The 26,188-nt window shown below is 48.8% G+C and overlaps 1 protein-coding gene across 11 annotated transcripts in view; it reads left to right on the top strand.

Annotated features, from left to right (window-relative positions):
- The window catches only part of LOC137528903 (calpain-1 catalytic subunit-like), a 266,591-nt gene that overhangs the window by 160,443 nt on the left and 79,960 nt on the right, over nucleotides 1–26,188 (top strand). For 2 of the 11 annotated variants that reach the window (XM_068250656.1, XM_068250655.1), the window contains one exon: nucleotides 9,564–9,642. The exons of 8 other annotated variants lie outside the window; for them this stretch is intronic. Coding sequence is in view for 1 of the 3 variants with exons in the window: in XM_068250652.1 (XP_068106753.1) it covers nucleotides 3,323–3,556 (234 nt within the window). In the remaining 2 variants the exon portion in view is untranslated. Of the gene's footprint in view, nucleotides 1–3,282; nucleotides 3,557–9,563; nucleotides 9,643–26,188 lie in introns of those variants that run through there. One more of the 11 variants, XM_068250652.1, reaches the window with a different exon arrangement.

Genomic DNA, 26,188 nt, shown 5'->3' with positions numbered 1-26,188 from the left:
GGATTTCTTGCTCGAATAAAAAAAAAAGCTTTCGAATTTTTTGGAAAATCTAATGGTTTTTATCAAATTGTCATAAAATTGGATCATTTTATTGTATCATGTGTGGCCACCTTTACTTCAAAGGTAAATGGGCAGAACAGTGGGGTAGTGGATAGCATTCTCACCTTGCAACACTGGGACATCATTTTGAATCCCAGCTAGGAATGCATGGAGTTTGTCACTTGCCACACTTTCTAAAATATTGTACGGTAGATTAGACAATAAAAAAAACATGAAATGTGACAAAAATCTGTGCATACGCTCATTCAGTCTTGATTGGCCAACAGCCGTTTCATGTCCTGACGGATGCTTGGTCATGCAGAAGACTTCCACACACCCCGCACATAGATTATTAATAGATTTCAGCATGAGCTCTATTAGAGATCTAATAGATGCTATGGGCTGTCGATCTGCCACCGCTCCGGACCCACTGCCAAATGATCGACCTCTTCTGTCCAGTGCTATTGACCAAATCATCTGAAATCATTCGCCCGATTTGGCCAGTATGTTGGGAGATCGATTACTAGCAAATTTGATCAAATGATCGAATTGGCCGGAGATCAACGGAAAAAATCAACCCGTGCATGGCCACCTGTTCACATTGGCAGGAACGCAATACAATGGTTCGGGAAAGTGGTGCTGCGTGTTATCCATGCGTTGCATTGGATACAGTGAAGCATAGAGTCCATGAAAAGCTTCACTGTTACTGTTAATTCATGTGTTTGGCAGTCAGTGACACGCTGCATGCAGTATGTTGCGATGCCGCACGCCGCTAAACTGCAACTCACCCGCTACACTGTGACCGCCGCTGTAGGAGGTGCAAGTGTACGTTGCAGTGTGACAAGTAAAGTAACCATTATGCCTCAACTCACCACTATGAACATAGCCTAAAGGTGCTCATACAGCTACCTATTTTGGAGGCTAATACTAATGTTTGTAACCACACGCCTTGATGAAGGGGGACCCTGCCTGGCCCCCGAAACAATTGTCGGCTAATTTTCTGTGGAAACACATGGCTCAATAAAGGAGCATGCTTAATTGAACTATTGGTGTGCTGATACATTGGATTGCTGCTCAATCAGAGAAAGGTCTGTCTATTGGTCGATCAGCCGCCAAAATAGGTAGCTGTATGAGCACCTTTAGGCTATGTTCATAGTGGTGAGTTGAGGCATAATGGTTACTTTACTTGTCACACTGCAACGTACACTTGCACCTCCTACAGCGGCAGTCACAGTGTAGTGGGTGTGTTGCAGTTTAGCGGCGTGCGGCATCGCAACATACTGCATGCAGCGTGTCACTGACTGCCAAACACGTGAATTAACAGTAAATGAGCATGCTTCATTGAACTATTGGTGTGCTGATACATTGTATTGCTGATGATTGAGGGGCATTGCCTATGCCGCAGTATCAAGCACCCTAACAACATTAGATGGAGTGCCCAACCAGGACCACTGGATTGTACTCTCTCTGATTGAATCTGATCAGAGTGATCTGTTGGCCGCAATAAACTGCTGGCCGATTCCTGACGACTTTAGCATGAAATCTTTCTGCAATCTGCTTTGTGATGCCGCCTTTACCATCTCAGTGCCCCTGCATTAAAGGGACTCTGAACAGTCCCCTAAAATCAAAACTTTCACTTACCTTGGGCCTCCTCCGGCCCATCGGTGGCCGCGAGGTCCCCCGGTGTCATCCTGGCTACTGTCCGTATCCCTCCGGTGGCTCCGTTTACCGGCGACACCCGGGGCAGGTGTCGGCCCGGCTCTTCCTGGTCCCGGCCTTGCTCTTCCTGGTCTTTGACGCCGCTCGGCATCATAGTCCTGCGCATTGGCGGTTTAATCGCGCATGCGCAGGACTGTCACGCCGGCCGCCGTGATGACGCATAGCGGCCAGCGTGATGACGAGCGGCGTCAAAGACCAGGAAGAGCCGGCCCGGGTGTCGCCGGTAACGGCAGCCGCCGGACGGATACGGGCAGGAGCCAGGATGACACTGGGGGACCTCGCGGCCACCGGTGGGCTGGAGGAGGCCCAAGGTAAGTGAAATTTTTGATTTTAGGGGACTGCTCAGAGTCCCTTTAACACTTTACCTGTCACGCCACCCACTGCTGTGTCCGCACTCCTCCTTTTCTGCGTTCACGCCCCACGTAGTTGCCGGCGCCCAACTTGGGGCACCCGTCCGGGACTTTACATCACATTCGTCGTTTGATTATCGCACGCCATTACCATTGCGCACGATCGAGCATGTTGACCCGACACCTTGCAGCATGTCTAATCGATACATTCGACCAATGTTGGGCCAAAATTGATCAGGCATGCCTTTGGCAGCACCGATTTTTCATCCGATTTGATAATTATCGATCAGCCGCCAAATCTATAGATGTATAGCCACCCACTATAGCTAACCTATTTACTGTATCTGGAGCTTTTATAGTTAAAGTAGTCAGGGCCGGCGCTACCATAGAGGCAGAGGGCAAAATTGCCCTGGGGCCCCGACCTCTTCTGAGGCCCCGCAGCGCTGACCCTGGTGCATTCTGCCTGTTCCCCCTGCTCACACTGCTCCCCGTGGCCCTGCAAGTATAATAGCAGCCACATTTACCTATTAGTCCCGGAGGTGAGCGGATGGGCAGCGGCTGCACTCTGAGACACGCTGCCTCCCTGCCACTCAGCCGCTGCCCGTCCGCTCACCCGCCGTGACTAATAGGTAATTATGGCTGCTATTATACTTGCAGGGCCCCTGGGAGCAAAGGGGTAATGGTGGTGGTGGTGGGGGGGGGGGGGGGGTTGCAACACTGCGGTTTGCCACAGGGCCTCTTAAACCGGCCCTGAAAGTAGTATATCTTCCTAATTTAGTTTTTAAACAAAGGTAGCTATTCCTAACATACTGTTTAATTAGCGCAATTGTATTAACAAGTCTTTGGAGACCAATTGTTTTGTGCTTTGTAGATACATATATTGATATTTTCACTTTAGTTCCATTTTCTCACAATACTTTTTGTACAGTGAATAGGTACCAGTAGTTGTTTTATAATCAAAGTAATGGATTGCAAAATCATTGAGTCATATGGCTTGGCTGATTAGAATTTCAAAGCTCTAAACCTCATATCATATATGAAAGTCCAATCGTTGTTGTCTTGTCAGTCAATAGGCAGTATTCAGCCTCTGGGTGATATAACACAGCAGGGGAACTATGGTAATTCGATCAGCCTTTTATCAGCTGGCCACTCCCATCCTCCTGCAGCACATGTATACCTGAAGCCACAACACAAGTCATCTCAGTTTGGTCACTATGGCCCCGACTGGTATTACAGTGCGATTAGTGAAAGATGACATCTCCCAAATTCCCAAGAGAAAGGTCACCCCTTACCTGGGGCAGGACTACAACACACTGCATACGGAATGCCTGCGGCAGAAGCGCTTATTTGAAGACCCTTATTTCCCAGCGGACCCAAAATCACTGGGGCACAACCAGTTAGGACCCTGGTCTCCGGAGACGAGAGGGATCGAGTGGAAGAGACCTCGGGTAAGAATTACAATCATTTTTATTTGGCCAAATAAGTTTGCACCTGAAAGGAATTTGACTTGGTAGTTGCTTAGCAGACACAGATAGTATGATGAGACAGCATAGATATTTACAGGTAAAGGACAGTATATGGGTTCAAAGAGTGGTAAACAGGATAAATAGCGTTCATTTTCCAGTTTCACTTCTGTGCTGGAACGCTTTCAAGTTCTAGTAGTATCAGAACTGGTGTTTGTGTTGGATAAATAGCGTGGTTTTGCATTAAAGAGGAACTGTAACGACAAAACGTCCCCTGGGGGGTACTCACCTCGGGTGGGGGAAGCCTCCGGATCCTAATGAGGCTTCCCACGCCGTCCTCCATCCGTCAGGGGTCTCGCTGCAGCCCTCCGTGCAGCGGTGACGTAATATTTACCTTCCCGGCTCCTGCGCAGGTGCTCTGACGGCTGTCGGTTCCGAAGTAGGCGGAAATACCCGATCGCCGTCACGTCTGCTCTACTGCGCAGGCGCAAGTTTCCGGCGCCTGCGCAGTAGAGCGGACCCGACGGAGATCGGGTATTTCCGTCTATTTCCGTGCCGAAAGCAGCCACAGCGCCCCCGCTGGAGCCAGCAAAGGTAAATATTGAAGCTACAGTCGGCTCTGTCGCCGGCTGTTCGGAGGGCTGCAGCGAGACCCCCGTGGGACAGAGGACGGCGTGGGAAGCCTCATTAGGATCCGGAGGCTTCCCCCCCTCCCGAGGTTAATACCCCATGGGGGTACTTTTTTTCTTGCAAATTCTTTTTAAAGAGGATCTGTATTAAGAAAAAACGCCCCTGGTAGGTACTCAACTCAGGAGGGGGAAGTCTCTGGATCCTATTGAGGCTTCCCCCATCCTCCTCCATCCCACGGTGAGAGAGATACAGGTTCCTGAACAGCAGGGATGTAAATATTTACCTTCCCAGCTCCAGTGCAGGTGCAGTATCTGCTCTCAACTCCTCAATAGGCAGAACTAGCCGATCCCAGTCAGATCCGCTCTACTGCGCAGGCACAAGTCTCCTGCCCCTGCGCAGTAGAGTGGCCCCGACTGGGATCGGCTATATCCAAGTGGAGAGCCGCAACAGCGCCACTCGCTGGAGCCAGGAAAGGCAAATATTGCACAGCCTGATAAATTGTCGGCTGTGCCTTCCGAGGGGCAGACAGAGACCACCGTGGGATGGAGGAGGACGGAGGAAGCCTCGATAGGATCCAGAGGCTTCACCCTCCCGAGGTGAGTACCCCCAGGGGAATTTTTTTATACAGATTCTCTTTAAGCTTTACTTACCTGGGGCTTCTTTCAGCCCCTAGCATTTTATCAGCCCCGCACTGCAGTCCTGTTGCCCTCCAGTGCGCCACTAGCTCGTCCGAAAGATCCCCGACCATAGCTGCGGTAGCAGGCTTCTGCACATGCATAAGCTCGGCCGCTCGCCTCCCTTGATCACACTCCCTTGACTGGGAGCATTCTGCGCTTGCACAGTTCACAAAGATTTAACCTATGCAAGTGCAGGATGCTCCTGGTGACAGGAGTGTGATTGAGAGACGCGCCCATGCATGCACAGATGCCTGCGACCACAGCTATGGTCGAGGATCTTTCGGAGGAGCTAGTGGCACGCTGGAGGGCAGCGGAACTGCACTGAGGGACCAGATAGAGTGCTAGGGGGTTAAAGAAGCCTCAGGTAAGTAAAGCTTCCCCTTAAAGCAAACCTTAACTGAAAAATAATAGTAAACGCATAATAACATAAACATACACATGTCATACTTACCTCCCACTTAGTCTACTTTTGACTCCCTTCCTCCTCTCCCACGTCCTGTTTGTCCACTGTGATGGATGAAAATCTCCATCCTCAGTTTTAAAAATGGCGATGACCATGTTAGAGCTTCCCGGGCAGCACTCCGTTAACCAGTTATAACGCTTGTGCCATAGGGAAACAGGACATTACCTTGCACTTCAGTTCCCCTTTCAGTTATAACTGACAGCAACTGATATAGTGGAAAAGGGCCCTTCACACTTGCGCAATGCGGTGCTGGAATTTTACCGCAGACTATTGCTAGGGCACTGAAAGTCTATGGGGTAGTTCACATTGGCTGCAGTGCACTGCGCCGGAAGTACCCTAACATGAGTGCACACCTATGTTACCGTGCGATGGACCAGAAGCCTTGTAAGTCTATGGTGTGTTTTTTTAAAAGACTGTCACAAGTTTTCGGCGTTGCACATGTATTTTGTCATAAAAACTTCCGCACATGTAATCGATTCGGTCACAGGAAGTGAGCACTAAAAAACGTCACTTCCTGTATGGCCTGCTGCCAGACGATGGTTACTGCGTATTAACACAGTGATTCCCGAAGGCCTGTTTTTGGCGGTTCGGTCCCCGGACCGCACCGCTACCACCAATATGCAGTGTGAAATCGGACTGAGCCTTTCAGTTCTGACAAGATTTTGTCAGAATTGGAAGGGATCTTTGTTATAAGAAAATGGTGAGCTTCTGAGAGGTAGGTAATGTTATGCAATGGCCAAGTCAATCGCCTGACCTGAATCCGACTGAGCATGCATTTCACTTGCTGAAGACAACACTGAAGGGAAAATAACGAAAAGAACAAGCAGGAACTGAAGACAGTTGCAGCAGCGCCTGGCAGAGCATCACCAGGGATGAAACCCATTTTCTGGTGATGTCTATGCATTCCAGACTTCAGGCTGTAATTGACTGCAAAGGATTTGCAACCAAGTATTAAAAAGTGAAAGTTTGATTTATGATTATTATTCTGTCCCATTACGTTTGCTACCTTAACAAGTGGGAGGCACATATGCAAACTTGTAATTCCTACACCGTTCACCGGATTTGGATGTTAATACCCTCAAATTAAAACTGAGCTGACAGTCTGCAGTTAAAGCACATTGAGTTTGTTTCATTTCAAATCCATTGTGGTTTTGTATAGAGCCAAAAATGTTAGAATTGTGTCTGTCCCAATGTTTATGGACCTGACTGTATACCTGGCTAACTATATTGGGGCAACTATACCTGGCTAACCTATACTGGGGGCACTATACCTGGCTAACTTGTCCAGGGGTACCAATGCCTAGCTAACCTTTACTGGGGGCATCTATCCATGGCTACCTACACAGGGGGCACCTATACCTGGCTAACCTGTACTGAGGCACCTACACCTAGCTTACCTATACTGGGGTGCTAAATACATTGCAAATAATGTTCTCGAGCCCGGGGGGAGGGGGGGGTGGGAGGGGCAATTTTGACACCCTCACCTCGGGAGACGTTTAGCCTAGAAACTGCCATGGACCCTAGTCACACTATGCATACCTATTCCTTGCCTGCTGTTTCACAATGCAACCCTCTTATCCAGACCAGCACTCTAGGGGAGGGCCATCAGCCAGCCTATTCAACTATCTGTGGCTCTTGCTAGCCCTCCCATACTAGTCCTTTCTCACCTGGTTTCAATTACCTGCTGCTGCTCTATTCTCCATACGGTGTCCTGACCCATTGTCTTTCTATGCCATGCCCAATACACTGCAGTTTGACTTGAACTGACTCTTTGCAGCTGAGAATGCTTTTGTATTGGCAGCTTGTATCAGATGCTCCATATTGTAGCATTTGTGTACAGGAATCAATTATGCACCTACTGTAAAGTACACCTGTGGCTGCAGAACAACTGTAATTGTATTCATCTGCACAGTATGCCTCCTGGCTCCTGCCCCAAGGGTTTCAACTGTTTCTAAGCCCTTTTATGGGACATGCCACCCCCATCATTCCAATTCTCCCCGCTAGGAGGATTAGCCACCAATAGGGCTGCATTTTCCAGCAATTTTTAGTTTGCGGGAAAATGCATCAACCAGAGGTCCTCTACTCCTCCCCACCTCTACTGGAGAGAACAGGCATGTAGAAACCACTTATAGCGATGAGATGAATGATTTCATGTCTGTAAAGGTGGCCACACACAATACAATAAAATGTTCAGATTTTACAGCAGTTTGATTTAAAAAAAAATAATTTCCTGAAAAATCAGATTTCCCATTTTTATTTGATAAAAGTCGATCGGGAGTGATGGATTTTTCTGATCAATTTTTAAGAAAATTGAATGGTGTGTGGTAGAGGGTTAATTTATCATTATATACACCCAAGCAATTTTCTCAGTTTCCAATCATTTTTATCATATTTGAGGAAAAATTAAACACGTGTGTGTGTGGTACAATGGTCATTCAGAAAAATTGATTGATTGCTATTCTTGAATTGAACAAAATGTATGGTGTGTGGCCATCTTTAGTCAAGTTTACATCTGCATGCAAACTGATCTGGGAGAAAAATTGGCCAGGTGCTGGGATACTACTACTCCTTAGCATCTCCAGGAATTCAGCCTACATAATGTCCCCCAGGTTAATGAGTATAGTTACGTCTGTTTGGGACCCTCGGGGAACATTTCCTCTTTTCAATGGTATGCGTCAAAGATGCCAAAGTACCGCCTACGCATGCTGTTTAAATACATAATCTTCACTGTCTGCAAAATACTTGTTACACTCTGTGAAATTTAAATACTGTCTTCTTCGAGGACTCGGTAAAGCTGGTCCAGGTGCAAAAGTAACTCAAGCCACTGACACAATACATGGAAGCAAATCATTTCACTCGCCACCTGCTTGAAAACTGCGGCATTTTTTTAATACTATTTGTTTTGTTTTTTGTAAATAACCTCTTGTGTCAGTGCCAGATAGCCAACAGGTGCAAGAAACTCAAAATAATTGCTTGGATTTCTGGATTTTTCCCTACTGGTTGAAGTTTTACTCATGGATTGCAATGTCTATTGTGGATGAACTGTACCTCGCAGCGCATCTCCTGCCTTCTGCCAGATATTATTGTTTATTTATGTAGCTCTGACTTCTTCCACGGTCACTAATTGTTCCTCAAAGAGGCATAGTGGTATGCCCCGGTTTTGGGGCGAACCATTTTGTTGAGGGAACTTGAACAACCAGAGGAAACCCAGGCAAACAGATAAAGGTGCCCATACAGCTGGAGATGATGGGTAGATTAGACCAAGAGGCAAATCTCTCTGATCAAATCTGATTAGAGAAACATCTGCTTGCTGCCTATACACCACAGGCCGATTCCTGACCGATTTCAGCACGAAATCTCTCAGGCTTTGGCCTCCACCTTGTCGCTGCCCACCCAGTGTGCAAATCTGCCCCCCATGTGTGCATTTATACATTACCTGTCCTGGATCACCCCACCATGCGGTGCCCATCCGTCTTCGGAATCCCCCACTCTTCTGTTAGCTATACACGCTGGCACGGTGGGCAACACAGGGCAGGTAATATATAAATGCGCACACAGGGGGCACATTTATACACTGGGGGAACAGTGCGGGGGGTTTCGCTGTGTCATTACTCATCCTAATATCACTTGCCGTTACCGCTGCGCACCTGATAGACGACGGCCGAAATCTTGCAGCATGTCGGATCGATACATACGACCAATTTCTGCCCGAAATTGGTTGCATGCTCTTGACAGCACTGATTTTCATCCGATTTGATAATTATCGAATCAAATTGTCAAGTTGGGAGAAGTATGGCTACCTTACGTATCCTTGCGAGAATGGTGTCTACTGCTTTACCTCAGGCACTGCGAAAACTGATAATGGGTTACTAATGTCTATTTAACAGCCAAGCGAACTGCCCGTCTGTGACTGACAGGCCCCAAGTATAAAGTCTATCCATTCATTCTACAGTATTGAATCCTAATAAACAGTACCTTAGTGGTGTAGATTATGGACAGCTAAAAAGAATGTTCCAGTCAACTTTTGTCCGCTTTGCTTCTAAATGATCCATACATCCACATTACTACTGTACGATATCACCAAGTGGTTCAATACCTTTGTCCCTTTAATTGTATTGTGTAGAAAATCAGTTAAATGATTGATTTTGGTCTAACAATGTGTGCGTATTGTTTCTTACATTTATAAAAGATTACATCAAGCTTTTTGTGCTGTTGCCAACAGTGATAAGCAATATTTCATAATCATAATGTATCCATTCTGATGTATCTGGCCCTGCTTCTGTCATCTCTGGAGTTGTCAGGTAAGCTGTTGAATTATTTAAGCTTAAAGCGTACCTGAGATGAAAGAAAATAAAAGTTTTATCCGTACTTGGGGCTTCCTCCAGCCCCCTTTAAGCTGCTCCCCCTCCGTCCTCCCCTGCCTCCTGGATCCTCCGTAATTCAGTCCGGTAATCCTGTCAGTCGGCGCATATTGTGTATACATTGCCTGACCGTTCGCGCTATGCTGCGCAGTACTAACGCTCCCAATCGCGGACTGCACCTGCGACTGACAGAATTAGTGGACTGAATTGCGAAGGATCCAGGAGGCGGAAGAGGACGAAGAGGGACCAAGCAGCCTAAAGGGGGCTTAAGGATGCCCCAAATTCAGTAGCAATAAAAAGTATGTGAACCCTTTGGAATTATATGTATTTCTGCACAAATTGGTCATAAAATGTCATCTAAGTCACAACAATAGGAAATCACAGAAATTACCAACAGATTGTCGGTAGATTACTAGGGGAAGGGGCGTCCCTTGCAGGAGATGAATTCTTGCAAAACGCCCCTTCCCCTCCTCCTCGAGCCTCTTCCTCGCCTCTATGCGAGGTTTGTCGTGGGGTCGGCCATGTCGTACAGCTTGGACGTGTGTACGAGCCTTTAGTTCACACTGTTGGTCTTGAGGGCAGTAAATCCCCTAGTTTTACAGTCAATTAAAACTGCTAGCGCTGTAACCTCCGGATCCACCCACGTGTGGGGAGGGTGGCTAAAATAATTATACTTGAAGCATTCAATTCCATTAGCCGTATACTTGTGTTTCTTCTTGTCCAACAGCCCCGTGCCAGTAAAATATGCTGTGCCCCAGGGCTCAGTCCTGTCTCCTTAGCTATTGACAATATACTAATTGCAACCCCTCTGCCTGCACTTCCTTACCTCAGACTAAACATTATAACCAATCCCTATGAAGCAGACACATTAACCCATGCCGGCCTAAACCCCTTTTGCACTTGGCAGCAAAACTCCATCATGTTGGCCTTCCCTTAGCTGTCCAGCAGGGGCGCCTCTAGGCATAGGCAGTACAGGCCATTGCCTGGAGTGTCATTGGTCCTGGGGGGCGCCATTTTTCTGGATTAAACCCTACCCCCAAATCAAGCCCAACCCCCAAACTAAGCCCCACCCCATGTGTGACGCCAGGAGACGCCCAGTCGGCCAAGACGCAATCGCGGTCGGTTTGCGACACAAATCGTTAACCGAGATGTGATGTGTAATCTCCCTCTGACTAGGAACAGATGGGAGGTTTGGTTTTAGCTGAGAGAATCGCTGTAAAAGCCGGGAGGAATGTAGGCGAATCTGGAAGATTCGCCGTCGATTTTTCCGATTTCTTGGTCAGATTTGCCAGTCGTGCAAGCGATCAGAAAATGACTTCTTTGTGTTTTTTTTTAAACCAGAGATCTGTCCCCCTGTGAGCAAAGCATTACCCTCACCCCTCAGGAATGTTGCACGTGGCCAGATTCCCTGCAGGGACCAGCTCATTCCCCCCACAGCCAAATGGCTCCATGAAAAGAGCCAGGAAGCTGGCTTCCCAGGGGGGCCATGAGAAAGCAGCCGGGGCGGCACCGATAAGGACAGATATAAATGCATGTGATGTATGGTTTCTTACCAATTATATGGAGACCGTATATCGCACAGCTATGAAATTCATATAGTCTTATTCGTTAAAGTTTGCCCAACTTCCGGATATAAAATTCATGGCAATATATCATCCAGTTATTGCGGTATGAATCTTCTCAGGAACCTGAGAAGCTACCCAAGTCACATCTAAAATCATATTAATCTGTATTTTCCACAAGTATGAATCTGTTATCCACCTAAATATGACATGTATCGTTTATGAGTTACGGCATTTTATAAGTTTAAGCCTAAAATCTCTCAGAGGGAATGAACTGTCATTGGTGGGTAATTCAGAGGGTTGCCACGCCCCCAAACCAGCTTCTTCCATCTGTATGAGAGTCTGTCTGCTGCCAGCCAGAGGACACATGGCTAGCGGCCATCTTGTTTGGACTTTGCTCTGATCTGAAACAAAAGAATTTTGCTGAAATTGAAACCAAGGACTTTATGATTTTCCCTCAAAAGGACATCTCTCCATAAACTTTAAGTATCAGTTTTTTCTCCCTTTTTTTCATACTGTGTTATCTCATGTCTCAATAATTGTTGATTTTAATTATTTTCTGTATAGATTAATTATTCATATTGCATATTTAATAAACAACGTTCAAACGTCCTTTATTATTCAGATACCCTATTATTCAGCTATACACAGAAACTGAACCCAGACTTCTGGAGAGACGCTACTATTGTATTGTTGTTAGCTAGACAGAATAGAGTGTGTTTAACCGTTTTATTTGCAGGACTAGAAATAGCTAGTCACTGGGTGCTTCTGGCCCAGGAAAGCAGAAGTGGTGGCAGTTATACCCTGAACTAGTGTGTAAGTTGTAACTACCGTACCTCACAGGCTCCCTTCTGGTCAGGCTGCTGCCTAAATTCTGTCGGTTTCTGCCCGCTGATCGCGACCACAGCTTGCATGGTCTGTGTGCTGAAACCGATTGGAAGGCAATTTGCGGTCTGGCCACTAGGGGCTCTGTGGCACCATGGGTGTTCTATTACTTGCTTCTGCTTCATCTACTTAGCGTAAGTTGCAGGAAGCTGCCACCTCTGTGCCTTGTGCATCCTTCTTTCCCCCTTTATGCCTCCTTCTGTCCCTTTTGTGCCTCCTTCTGTCCCTTTTGTGCCTCCTTCTGTCTCCTTTGCCTCCTTGAGTCCCTTGTGTCATGTCTGAACCCCTGTTTGTCCTTGTGTCTCCCTTTGTGCCTTCTACTGTCTCCATGTGCCTCCTTTAGTCCCCCCTGTGCCACCTCTGCCTCCTTCTGTGCCTCCTTCTGTCCTCCTGTGCCTCCTCATGTACCCTTTGCCTTTATGTGTCCCCCTGAGCTACCTCCACCCCCTGTTCCTCCTTCAGTCCCACTCTGCCTCGTTCTGTCCTCCTGTGCCTCCTTCTGTCTCCCTTGGTGCCTTCTGTCTGTCTACCTTTGTGCCTCCTTCTGTCTCCATGGGCCTCTTCAGTCCCCGTGTGCCACCTCTATCCCTTGCACCTTCCTCTGTCCTCCTGTGCCTCCTTCTGTGTCCCTTTGTGCCTTCTCCTGTCTTCCAGTGGCTCTTTCTGTCCCCCTCTGCCTCCTTCTGTCTCCCTGTGCCTCCTTACATCACCCTCTGCTGTCTTCTCTCCCCATGTTGTGCTTCTTTCTGTCCCCTTTGTGCATACTTCTGTCCCCCTTTGTGCCTCCTATTGTCTCCCTGTGCTTCCTTCTGCCCCCCTTTGTGCTTTTTTCTGTCCCCTTTGTGCCTCTTTCTGTCCCCTTTGTGCCTCTTTCTGTCCCCCTGTGCCTCCTTTCCTCCTGTGCATCCTTTTGTCCCCTTTGTACCTCAATCTGTCCCCATTGTGCCTCAATCTGTCCCCATTGTGCCGCTGCCTGCCCCACTTTGTGCCTCCTTCTGCCCCACTTTGTGCCTCCTTCTGCCCCCCTGTGTGCCTCCTTCTGGCCCTCATGCCTTCTTCTGTCCCACTGTACTTCCTGCTGCCCCTCTGTGTACCTACTTCTGTCTTCCTGTGCCTTCAGCTGTTCTCCTTTGTGTCTCATTCTGCCCCCCTTTGTGCCTCCTTTTGTCTCCCATTATGCCTTATTCTGTCCCCCTGTGCATCTTCTTCTGTCCCCTTGTATCTCCTTCTGTCCCCTATAGTGACTTTTTCTGACCGTCGTGCCTACTTCTGTCCCCCTGTGCCTACCTATGTCCCCCTGTGTGCCTTCTTCCTTACATGTAGTTTCTTTCTTACATGTATTTTATGGTGGAACGCTCCCACAATAAGTGTAATTTCTGGTGGAACGCTGCCGCATTACAATTATTTTCTGGTGAAACATTGCCGCGTTACAGTTATCTCCTGGAGAAACGCTGCCGCATTACGATTTTTTTCATGAAGGAACGCCATTTGGGCGCCACAGGTTTTTTTGCCTGGAGTGACAAAATGGCTAGAGGCGCCCCTGCTGTCCAGGCCCCTGCTTTCAGATCCTTGCACAAGGCAAGATCTATTAATTTGGTCATTCCCAAAGTCCACTTCAAAACCTTTTATTTATTTAAGTATTTGGACACAGACCTTTGGACACAGATCCTTCTGTCATGTTGCTCCTACCCCATGGAACTCTGTACCAAACTCAATCAGGAGAGCTCCATCCCTGGAAGCATGTAATTCCAGATTGAAAAGCCACCTGTTTAGTCCAACATTTAAGCACATGTAGCTTTGTTCTTTGTGACGGAATGTGATGGAAAGTGTAGGTAATTTTTGCCATAGTCCACCCAGGCCAAACTTTTTGTAGTCAACTGTACCCTTTTATATGCAGTTATCCGCCACCCCACCACCCTTTTGTGTACATAAGGTTGCTGCATCTTCCCCGAGTCAGGCAGCTCTCACTCCTGCTCAGCCCCATTCTGTACATGGAGACCCTCATGTGCAGCAGCCCTCTTCTTGACATTCACACACTTTTGTACAGCTTTACCATTCTACTCTCTCTGCCCTTCTTGTTGTGCAAATGCCCCCATCCCCCAATGTCACCAGACCAGTGCAGAGCTGGTCTCACAGTCAGCAAGATGTAGTGTCACACTATACTGCTGTATGATGTGTGCATAGACTGAGGACCAGGAACCTACTGGGTAATTCTATCCTGTTTATAGCACCTCTTGCATTGTTATAGCTGTTTCTGAGTGAAATAAATCCGGATCCCATGTTGTAATATCTGTCTGCATGACTGAACACTGAAGACTTGGCTTTTCTGCCTTGTGAATATCTTGGTCTCCTTCAGCAAAGCCATGTAAAGATGTCAGATAATAGGTGGCTGGAAAAAAATCACCATTCATCTTTAAAGCAGATCCGAGATGAAAACCTAACTATAACAAGTAACTCGTCTATATATCTTATCTAAAGCTTAGATAGTTTACACAGCATATCTAGCTACAAACAGCTTCAACAGTTTATGATTATGTATTCCTGTGGGACGAGAGCGGCCATGTTCTGTTTGTCACATTACACACAGGCAAGCTGATCTGTATCTCCAGCCCTCAGCCTGTGAAAACTTCACTCCCGTCTCCTCCTCTCTCCTCCCCTCTGCCTCCGAAATCTCTGGCTAATAACCTCCTCCTCCTCCTGTCCAGAATGAGCTCCCATAAGCTATGGCTAAGCTGAGCTCCCTTGCTACATGGATCTGAGATTGCCAAGGCACTCTGGAGAAGCTGTGGGCGAGGCTTGTTTATTTTATAGGGAATTAGAGTATTAAAAAAAAAAAAAAAGTATTTGGCTTGAGGAAGGCCCTATAAACTATATGAAAGGAACACAATTATGCAATGAGTAAAAGTTTATCTCAGATCCACTTTAAAGCCCTCTACAGATACTACGTTTTGACTATCTAGCACAATCATTTGTGAACATTACTGCACAAAGATTGCCTGCAGCACTGACAGCTCATATGATGTAGGCTTGGCCAAGCTAAAAATACAGAGGGAGGGATCGAATAAAAGCAGGGCTGGATTTCTGGGAAAGCCAAAAAAGCCATGGCCTTGGGCAATAAAAATCAGCAGGGCACAGGATTTGAAGTGATAAGAGGTCACATGTCAAAATAAATCATCCACCTTCTCCTAAAAATGACTTTAGATATCCCACAGTTTTATTTTATATTTAAATCTAGTTTTTAAGTTGTTACTGTTTCATTGTCTCTGCTCAGTGACACCTTCATTGAAGCATGCCAGAGCTAAAATCTATGAACTATTGACCCTTTTTATTTCTTTCCTGATCTCAGAATCCATTTACTGACAGGAAAGCGTCTGTAATTCCTTATCAGTGAGGGTTATGCTATACTTTACCCAGTCCCAACCCAGACAGAAACTGTTACTTCAATACCTGATTTTTAACTTTTTCAGCCGTAGAAAGAAAAAAAGGAACACAGTATAGTCATTTATGTGCTTGGTACTGTACATACAAATGCCCATCTCATCATGTCACATGTCACCTTGGTTGTCCTTTAAGCCATTCTGTTGTTGATTTACTTCTACGCTTTGGGTTGTTGTCCTGTTGCAACACCCATCCTTTGCTGAGCTTCAGCTGGTGGACAGATGGCCTTAAGTTCTCCTGCAAAATGTTTTGATAAACTTTTGAATTCATTTTTCCATCGATGATAGCAATCCGGCCAGGCTTTAACACAGCAAAGCAGCCCCAAACCATGATGCCCCACCACCATACTTCACAGCTGGGATGAGGTTTTGATGTTGATTTGCTGTGTCTCTTTTTGTCCTCACATAGTTCTTCCAAACAACTCAACTTTAGTTTCATTTGTCCACAAAATATTTTGCCAGTGTGCAGTGGCTTCCTCTGTGGTATCCTCCCATGAACTCCATTCTTTAGTGTTTTACTTATCGTAGATTCACTAACATGGATGTTAGCATATGCCAGAAACTTTTGTACGTCTTTAGCTGACACTAGGATCCTTCTCCACTTTATTGAACATTCTGCGCTGGGCTCTTGCAGTCTTCTTTACAGGATGGCCACTCCTAGGGAGAGTAACAGCAGTACTGAACTTTCTGCATTTATTGACAATTTGTCTTACCGTGGACTGATGAACTGCAAGGCTTTTGGAGATGCTTTTATAACCCTTTCCAGCTTCAAGCAAGTCAACAATTCTTAATCGTAGGTCTTCCGAAAGAGCTCTTTTGTGCGAGGCATCATTCACATCAGGCAATGCTTCTTGGGAAAAGCAAACCCAAAACTGGTGTGTGTTTTTTTTATAGGGCAGGGCAGCTGTAATCCACACCTCCAATCTCATCTTATTGATTGGACTCCAGCTGACTGGAGGTTTAATGATAGCCGTGGGGGGAGGTGGTTAAGGTTGGGCATTGATAGAGGGAGGGTTCATTGTGAGTATAGGGTTATAGTTAGCTTTAGTAAAATATCAGTATTTCTTACCGATATTTTAAGATCATCATTTGCACTCTGAGTGGAATATCAGTAAATTTACCAATATTTTATGGTCAACTTTTCTGAGCACCCAAATTTCCAGACGCCCTTTTTTTGATGTATGCATGGATCTTATATCGTACATCCTGGCTGCAAGGCAACATAGTGACACAAGGTACTGAATGCTGTAGAAATTGTACCTGCAGGATCAATCACTTCTAACACATGTATGGTCACTCCTAACCAGGTTACATAACTGTACAGCACCACAGCTTGACTCGTGACGAGAGACAACACTATCATTCTGGCTGTTATATTACTTGGCAAGGCTTAATAATTTATTCTGGGGACCAGCCATTTCTGTGTACCAAACAGGGAGCAGATATCATAGTTTGCACAAGATTGCCTCAAGTAACTTCCCTGTTCTACCCTGTGCCATCCCTTGCCTGCATGACAATCTCTTGCCTCTTATCTACACTTATAGAACTCATCCTGGTCTGTCTCTCTATGTTCTGTACTAATGTATATTCCCTGGCCATTTGCTATAACCGTTTATCTGAGCTGATTCTTGACGTCTTGGAGTTGCTTCCGCAATAAACAGCCTTTTCAGCATAAGGCCTAGTTTATACAGCATACCTCCCATGTCCCAACTTTTGGAGCCAGGAAAAGGGGGCACTAGGATATGCCTTTACATGTGGTGCGCCCCATCCTCCCCATACAGTTACCTGATGTCTAGTCACCCCCTCCCCTGTACAGTTCCCTGGTGTCCAGTGGTTCCCCTTCACCCTCACATAGTGTAATCCCTTGTGTCTAGTGTCTCCTATACAGTAATCTTTGGAGTCCAGTGACCCCCCTCCCCCATACAGTGATCCCTGGTGTGCAGTGGACCTCCCTCTTCCATGTGAAGCAACCTCCCTCTTCCATATGCAATATCTAGCATCTTCCATGTACAACAGCCTCCCTCTTCCATGCGCATCAACCTCCCTCTTCCATGTGCAAAAACCTCCCTCTTCCATGTGCATCAACCTCCCTCTTCCATGTGCATCAACCTCCCTCTTCCAGTTTCCTGGTGTCCAGTGGTTCCCCTTCACCCTCACATAGTGTAATCCCTTGTGTCTAGTGTCTCTTATACAGTAATCTCTGGAGTCCAGTGACCCCCCCTCCCCCATACAGTGATCCCTGGTGTGCAGTGGACCTCCCTCTTCCATGTGAAGCAACCTCCCTCTTCCATATGCAATATCTAGCATCTTCCATGTACAACAGCCTCTCTCTTCCATGCGCATCAACCTCCCTCTTCCATGTGCAAAAACCTCCCCCTTCCATGTGCATCCCTCTTCCATGTGCATCAACCTCCCTCTTCCATGTGCATCAACCTCCCTCTTCCATGTGCAGCAACCTCCCTCTTCCATGTGCAGCAACCTCCCTCTTCCATGTGCAGCAACCTCCCTCTTCCATGTGCAGCAACCTCCCTCTTCCATGTGCAGCAACCTCCCTCTTCCATGTGCAGCAACCTCCCTCTTCCATGTGCAGCAACCTCCCTCTTCCATGTGCAGCAACCTCCCTCTTCCATGCGCATCAACCTCCCTCTTCCATGCGCATCAACCTCCCTCTTCCATGCGCATCAACCTCCCTCTTCCATGCGCATCAACCTCCCTCTTCCATGCGCATCAACCTCCCTCTTCCATGCGCATCAACCTCCCTCTTCCATGTGCATCAACCCTCCTCTTCCATGTGCAGCAACCTCCCTCTTCCATGTGCAGCAACCTCCCTCTTCCATGTGCAGCAACCTCCCTCTTCCATGTGCATCAACCTCCCTCTTCCATGTGCAGCAACCTCCCTCTTCCATGTGCAGCAACCCTCCTCTTCCATGTGCAGCAACCTCCCTCTTCCATGTGCAAAAACCTCCCTCTTCCATGCGCATCAACCTCCCTCTTCCATGTGCATCAACCTCCCTCTTCCATGTGCATCAACCTCCCTCTTCCAGTTCCCTCGTGTCCAGTGGTTCCCCTTCACCCTCACATAGTGTAATCCCTTGTGTCTAGTGTCTCTTATACAGTAATCTCTGGAGTCCAGTGACCCCCCCCTCCCCCATACAGTGATCCCTGGTGTGCAGTGGACTTCCCTCTTCCATGTGAAGCAACCTCCCTCTTCCATATGCAATATCTAGCATCTTCCATGTACAACAGCCTCTCTCTTCCATGCGCATCAACCTCCCTCTTCCATGTGCAAAAACCTCCCCCTTCCATGTGCATCCCTCTTCCATGTGCATCAACCTCCCTCTTCCACGTGCATCAACCTCCCTCTTCCACGTGCATCAACCTCCCTCTTCCATGTGCATCAACCTCCCTCTTCCACGTGCATCAACCACCCTCTTCCATGTGCAGCAACCTCCCTCTTCCATGTGCAGCAACCTCCCTCTTCCATGCGCAGCAACCTCCCTCTTCCATGTGCATCGACCTCCCTCTTCCATGTGCATCGACCTCCCTCTTCCATGCGCATCAACCTCCCTCTTCCATGCGCATCAACCTCCCTCTTCCATGTGCATCAACCTCCCTCTTCCATGTGCATCAACCCTCCTCTTCCATGTGCATCAACCCTCCTCTTCCATGTGCAGCAACCCCCCTCTTCCATGTGCATCAACCTCCCTCTTCCATGTGCAGCAACCTCCCTCTTCCATGTGCATCAACCCTCCTCTTCCATGTGCATCAACCTCCCTCTTCCATGTGCAGCAACCTCCCTCTTCCATGTGCATCAACCCTCCTCTTCCATGTGCATCAACCTCCTTCTTCCATGTGCATCAACCTCCCTCTTCCATGTGCAGCAACCTCCCTCTTCCATGTGCATCAACCCTCCTCTTCCATGTGCATCAACCTCCCTCTTCCATGCGCATCAACCTCCCTCTTCCATGTGCAGCAACCCCCCTCTTCCATGTGCATCAACCTCCCCCTTCCATGTGCAGCATCCTCCCTCTTCCATGTGCATCAACCTCCCTCTTCCATGTGCATCAACCTCCCTCTTCCATGTGCAGCAACCTCCCTCTTCCATGTGCATCAACCCTCCTCTTCCATGTGCAGCAACCTCCCTCTTCCATGTGCAAAAACCTCCCTCTTCCATGCGCATCAACCTCCCTCTTCCATGTGCATCAACCTCCCTCTTCCATGTGCAAAAACCTCTAGCTTCCATGTGCATCAACCTCCCTCTTCCATGTGCATCAACCTCCCTCTTCCAGTTTCCTGGTGTCCAGTGGTTCCCCTTCACCCTCACATAGTGTAATCCCTTGTGTCTAGTGTCTCTTATACAGTAATCTCTGGAGTCCAGTGACCCCCCCTCCCCCATACAGTGATCCCTGGTGTGCAGTGGACCTCCCTCTTCCATGTGAAGCAACCTCCCTCTTCCAGATGCAATATCTAGCATCTTCCATGTACAACAGCCTCTCTCTTCCATGCGCATCAACCTCCCTCTTCCATGTGCAAAAACCTCCCCCTTCCATGTGCATCCCTCTTCCATGTGCATCAACCTCCCTCTTCCACGTGCATCAACCTCCCTCTTCCACGTGCATCAACCTCCCTCTTCCACGTGCATCAACCTCCCTCTTCCACGTGCATCAACCGCCCTCTTCCATGTGCAGCAACCTCCCTCTTCTATGTGCAGCAACCTCCCTCTTCCATGTGCAGCAACCTCCCTCTTCCATGTGCATCAACCCTCCTCTTCCATGTGCAGCAACCTCCCTCTTCCATGTGCAAAAACCTCCCTCTTCCATGCGCATCAACCTCCCTCTTCCATGTGCATCAACCTCCCTCTTCCATGTGAAAAAACCTCCCTCTTCCATGTGCAGCAACCTCCCTCTTCCATGCGCAGCAACCTCCCTCTTCCATGTGCATCGACCTCCCTCTTCCATGTGCATCGACCTCCCTCTTCCATGCGCATCAACCTCCCTCTTCCATGCGCATCAACCTCCCTCTTCCATGTGCATCAACCTCCCTCTTCCATGTGCATCAACCCTCCTCTTCCATGTGCATCAACCCTCCTCTTCCATGTGCAGCAACCCCCCTCTTCCATGTGCATCAACCTCCCTCTTCCATGTGCAGCAACCTCCCTCTTCCATGTGCATCAACCCTCCTCTTCCATGTGCATCAACCTCCCTCTTCCATGTGCAGCAACCTCCCTCTTCCATGTGCATCAACCCTCCTCTTCCATGTGCATCAACCTCCCTCTTCCATGTGCAGCAACCTCCCTCTTCCATGTGCATCAACCCTCCTCTTCCATGTGCATCAACCTCCCTCTTCCATGCGCATCAACCTCCCTCTTCCATGTGCAGCAACCCCCCTCTTCCATGTGCATCAACCTCCCCCTTCCATGTGCAGCATCCTCCCTCTTCCATGTGCATCAACCTCCCTCTTCCATGTGCATCAACCTCCCTCTTCCATGTGCAGCAACCTCCCTCTTCCATGTGCATCAACCCTCCTCTTCCATGTGCAGCAACCTCCCTCTTCCATGTGCAAAAACCTCCCTCTTCCATGCGCATCAACCTCCCTCTTCCATGTGCATCAACCTCCCTCTTCCATGTGCAAAAACCTCTAGCTTCCATGTGCATCAACCTCCCTCTTCCATGTGCATCAACCTCCCTCTTCCAGTTTCCTGGTGTCCAGTGGTTCCCCTTCACCCTCACATAGTGTAATCCCTTGTGTCTAGTGTGTCTTATACAGTAATCTCTGGAGTCCAGTGACCCCCCCTCCCCCATACAGTGATCCCTGGTGTGCAGTGGACCTCCCTCTTCCATGTGAAGCAACCTCCCTCTTCCATATGCAATATCTAGCATCTTCCATGTACAACAGCCTCTCTCTTCCATGCGCATCAACCTCCCTCTTCCATGTGCAAAAACCTCCCCCTTCCATGTGCATCCCTCTTCCATGTGCATCAACCTCCCTCTTCCACGTGCATCAACCTCCCTCTTCCACGTGCATCAACCTCCCTCTTCCACGTGCATCAACCTCCCTCTTCCACGTGCATCAACCGCCCTCTTCCATGTGCAGCAACCTCCCTCTTCTATGTGCAGCAACCTCCCTCTTCCATGCGCAGCAACCTCCCTCTTCCATGTGCATCGACCTCCCTCTTCCATGTGCATCGACCTCCCTCTTCCATGCGCATCAACCTCCCTCTTCCATGCGCATCAACCTCCCTCTTCCATGTGCATCAACCCTCCTCTTCCATGTGCATCAACCCTCCTCTTCCATGTGCATCAACCCTCCTCTTCCATGTGCAGCAACCCCCCTCTTCCATGTGCATCAACCTCCCTCTTCCATGTGCAGCAACCTCCCTCTTCCATGTGCATCAACCCTCCTCTTCCATGTGCATCAACCTCCCTCTTCCATGTGCATCAACCTCCCTCTTCCATGTGCAGCAACCTCCCTCTTCCATGTGCATCAACCCTCCTCTTCCATGTGCATCAACCTCCTTCTTCCATGTGCATCAACCTCCCTCTTCCATGTGCAGCAACCTCCCTCTTCCATGTGCATCAACCCTCCTCTTCCATGTGCATCAACCTCCCTCTTCCATGCGCATCAACCTCCCTCTTCCATGTGCAGCAACCCCCCTCTTCCATGTGCATCAACTTCCCTCTTCCATGTGCAGCATCCTCCCTCTTCCATGTGCAGCAACCTCCCTCTTCCATGTGCATCAACCTCCCTCTTCCATGTGCAGCAACCTCCCTCTTCCATGTGCATCAACCCTCCTCTTCCATGTGCAGCAACCTCCCTCTTCCATGTGCAAAAACCTCCCTCTTCCATGCGCATCAACCTCCCTCTTCCATGTGCATCAACCTCCCTCTTCCATGTGCATCAACCTCCCTCTTCCAGTTCCCTCGTGTCCAGTGGTTCCCCTTCACCCTCACATAGTGTAATCCCTTGTGTCTAGTGTCTCTTATACAGTAATCTCTGGAGTCCAGTGACCCCCCCTCCCCCATACAGTGATCCCTGGTGTGCAGTGGACCTCCCTCTTCCATGTGAAGCAACCTCCCTCTTCCATATGCAATATCTAGCATCTTCCATGTACAACAGCCTCCCTCTTCCATGCGCATCAACCTCCCTCTTCCATGTGCAAAAACCTCTAGCTTCCATGTGCATCAACCTCCCTCTTCCATGTGCATCAACCTCCCTCTTCCAGTTTCCTGGTGTCCAGTGGTTCCCCTTCACCCTCACATAGTGTAATCCCTTGTGTCTAGTGTCTCTTATACAGTAATCTCTGGAGTCCAGTGACCCCCCCTCCCCCATACAGTGATCCCTGGTGTGCAGTGGACCTCCCTCTTCCATGTGAAGCAACCTCCCTCTTCCATATGCAATATCTAGCATCTTCCATGTACAACAGCCTCTCTCTTCCATGCGCATCAACCTCCCTCTTCCATGTGCAAAAACCTCCCCCTTCCATGTGCATCCCTCTTCCATGTGCATCAACCTCCTTCTTCCACGTGCATCAACCTCCCTCTTCCACGTGCATCAACCTCCCTCTTCCACGTGCATCAACCGCCCTCTTCCATGTGCAGCAACCTCCCTCTTCCATGTGCAGCAACCTCCCTCTTCCATGCGCAGCAACCTCCCTCTTCCATGTGCATCGACCTCCCTCTTCCATGTGCATCGACCTCCCTCTTCCATGCGCATCAACCTCCCTCTTCCATGCGCATCAACCTCCCTCTTCCATGTGCATCAACCCTCCTCTTCCATGTGCATCAACCCTCCTCTTCCATGTGCAGCAACCCCCCTCTTCCATGTGCATCAACCTCCCTCTTCCATGTGCAGCAACCTCCCTCTTCCATGTGCATCAACCCTCCTCTTCCATGTGCATCAACCTCCCTCTTCCATGTGCAGCAACCTCCCTCTTCCATGTGCATCAACCCTCCTCTTCCATGTGCATCAACCTCCCTCTTCCATGTGCATCAACCTCCCTCTTCCATGTGCAGCAACCCTCCTCTTCCATGTGCATCAACCCTCCTCTTCCATGTGCATCAACCTCCCTCTTCCATGCGCATCAACCTCCCTCTTCCATGTGCAGCAACCCCCCTCTTCCATGTGCATCAACCTCCCCCTTCCATGTGCAGCATCCTCCCTCTTCCATGTGCAGCAACCTCCCTCTTCCATGTGCAGCAACCTCCCTCTTCCATGTGCAGCAACCTCCCTCTTCCATGTGCATCAACCCTCCTCTTCCATGTGCATCAACCTCCCTCTTCCATGTGCAGCAACCTCCCTCTTCCATGTGCATCAACCCTCCTCTTCCATGTGCAGCAACCTCCCTCTTCCATGTGCAGCAACCTCCCTCTTCCATGTGCATCAACCCTCCTCTTCCATGTGCAGCAACCTCCCTCTTCCATGTGCATCAACCTCCCTCTTCCATGTGCAGCAACCTCCCTCTTCCATGTGCAGCAACCCTCCTCTTCCATGTGCAGCAACCCCCCTCTTCCATGTGCATCAACCTCCCTCTTCCATGTGCAGCAACCTCCCTCTCCCATGTGCATCAACCCTCCTCTTCCATGTGCATCAACCTCCCTCTTCCATGTGCAGCAACCTCCCTCTTCCATGTGCAGCAACCTCCCTCTTCCATGTGCATCAACCCTCCTCTTCCATGTGCAGCAACCTCCCTCTTCCATGTGCATCAACCCTCCTCTTCCATGTGCATCAACCTCCCTCTTCCATGTGCATCAACCTCCCTCTTCCATGTGCATCAACCTCCCTCTTCCATGTGCAGCAACCCCCCTCTTCCATGTGCATCAACCTCCCCCTTCCATGTGCAGCATCCTCCCTCTTCCATGTGCAGCAACCTCCCTCTTCCATGTGCAGCAACCTCCCTCTTCCATGTGCAGCAACCTCCCTCTTCCATGTGCATCAACCCTCCTCTTCCATGTGCATCAACCTCCCTCTTCCATGTGCAGCAACCTCCCTCTTCCATGTGCATCAACCCTCCTCTTCCATGTGCAGCAACCTCCCTCTTCCATGTGCAGCAACCTCCCTCTTCCATGTCAATCAACCCTCCTCTTCCATGTGCATCAACCCTCCTCTTCCATGTGCAGCAACCCCCCTCTTCCATGTGCATCAACCTCCCTCTTCCATGTGCAGCAACCTCCCTCTTCCATGTGCATCAACCCTCCTCTTCCATGTGCATCAACCTCCCTCTTCCATGTGCAGCAACCTCCCTCTTCCATGTGCATCAACCCTCCTCTTCCATGTGCAGCAACCTCCCTCTTTCATGTGCATCAACCTCCCCCTTCCATGTACAGCATCCTCCCTCTTCCATGTGCAGCAACCTCCCTCTTCCATGTGCAAAAACCTCCCTCTTCCATGTGCATCCCTCTTCCATGTGCAGCAACCCCCCTCTTCCATGTGCATCAACCCTCCTCTTCCATGTGCAGCAACCTCCCTCTTCCATGTGCATCAACCCTCCTCTTCCATGTGCAGCAACCTCCCTCTTCCATGTGCAAAAACCTCCCTCTTCCATGTGCATCAACCCTCCTCTTCCATGTGCATCAACCTCCCTATTCCATGTGCAGCAACCTCCCTCTTCCATGTGCAAAAACCTCCCTCTTCCATGTGCAGCAACCCCCCTCTTCCATGTGCATCAACCCTCCTCTTCCATGTGCAGCAACCTCCCTCTTCCATGTGCAACAACCTCCCTCTTCCATGTGCAAAAACCTCCCTCTTCCATGTGCAAAAACCTCCCTCTTCCATGTGCAAAACCCTCCCTCTTCCATGTGCATCAACCTCCCTCTTCCATGTGCAAAAACCTCCCTCTTCCATGTGCAGCAACCCCCCTCTTCCATGTGCATCAACCCTCCTCTTCCATGTGCAGCAACCTCCCTCTTCCATGTGCAAAAACATCCCTCTTCCGTGTGCAGCAACCTCCCTCTTCAATGTGCAAAAAAACCTCCATCTTCCATGTGCATCAACCTCCCTCTTCCATGTGCAGCAACCCCCCTCTTCCATGTGCAGCAAAATCCCTCTTCCATGTGCACCTTTATGAAGCATGTGATGGCAGCCAGGGTAGTCTTTAGGGCCCGTTCAGACTACAAAGTGCGGACCGCAACGCATGCGGACCGCAACGCGTACGAACGCACGCCAACCGCGTTCGTATGCGTTGCGTGGCTGATCCCATCACTGGAAAGTGAATGGGACAGCCGCGCGTTTTTGTAAAATCTGCGTGCAGCATGCGTTCCCGGACCGCACAGGTCCGGAACGCATGCTGTGTGAACATCAGACATTGCACTCTATGCAATGTCTGATGTCCTGCGTGTCGGCCCCCCCACACGCGTTTCCAAAACGCATATGGAAACGCGTGCAGTGTGAACGGGCCCTTACTCTGTTTTATACCGTTGACACACAATGTAACTTTTCCATCTGGCACACATGTCCCAGGAGAAGGTGACCTATCTATTGTAGAAAACCATTGTTTGCAATGTTTGGTTCTCACAGACAAACATAATACACAAATAAAATGACCATGAAACATGAGCAAATGTAAAATATTGACAAAAAGGATAAAGTAAAATAAGTGGAAAGGGA

This window comes from Hyperolius riggenbachi, chromosome 8 (genome assembly GCF_040937935.1).
Source record: "Hyperolius riggenbachi isolate aHypRig1 chromosome 8, aHypRig1.pri, whole genome shotgun sequence".
NCBI lineage: Eukaryota > Metazoa > Chordata > Amphibia > Anura > Hyperoliidae > Hyperolius > Hyperolius riggenbachi.
Note: the sequence above shows the minus strand (reverse complement) of the source record. Positions and strands in the feature narration are given on the sequence as shown.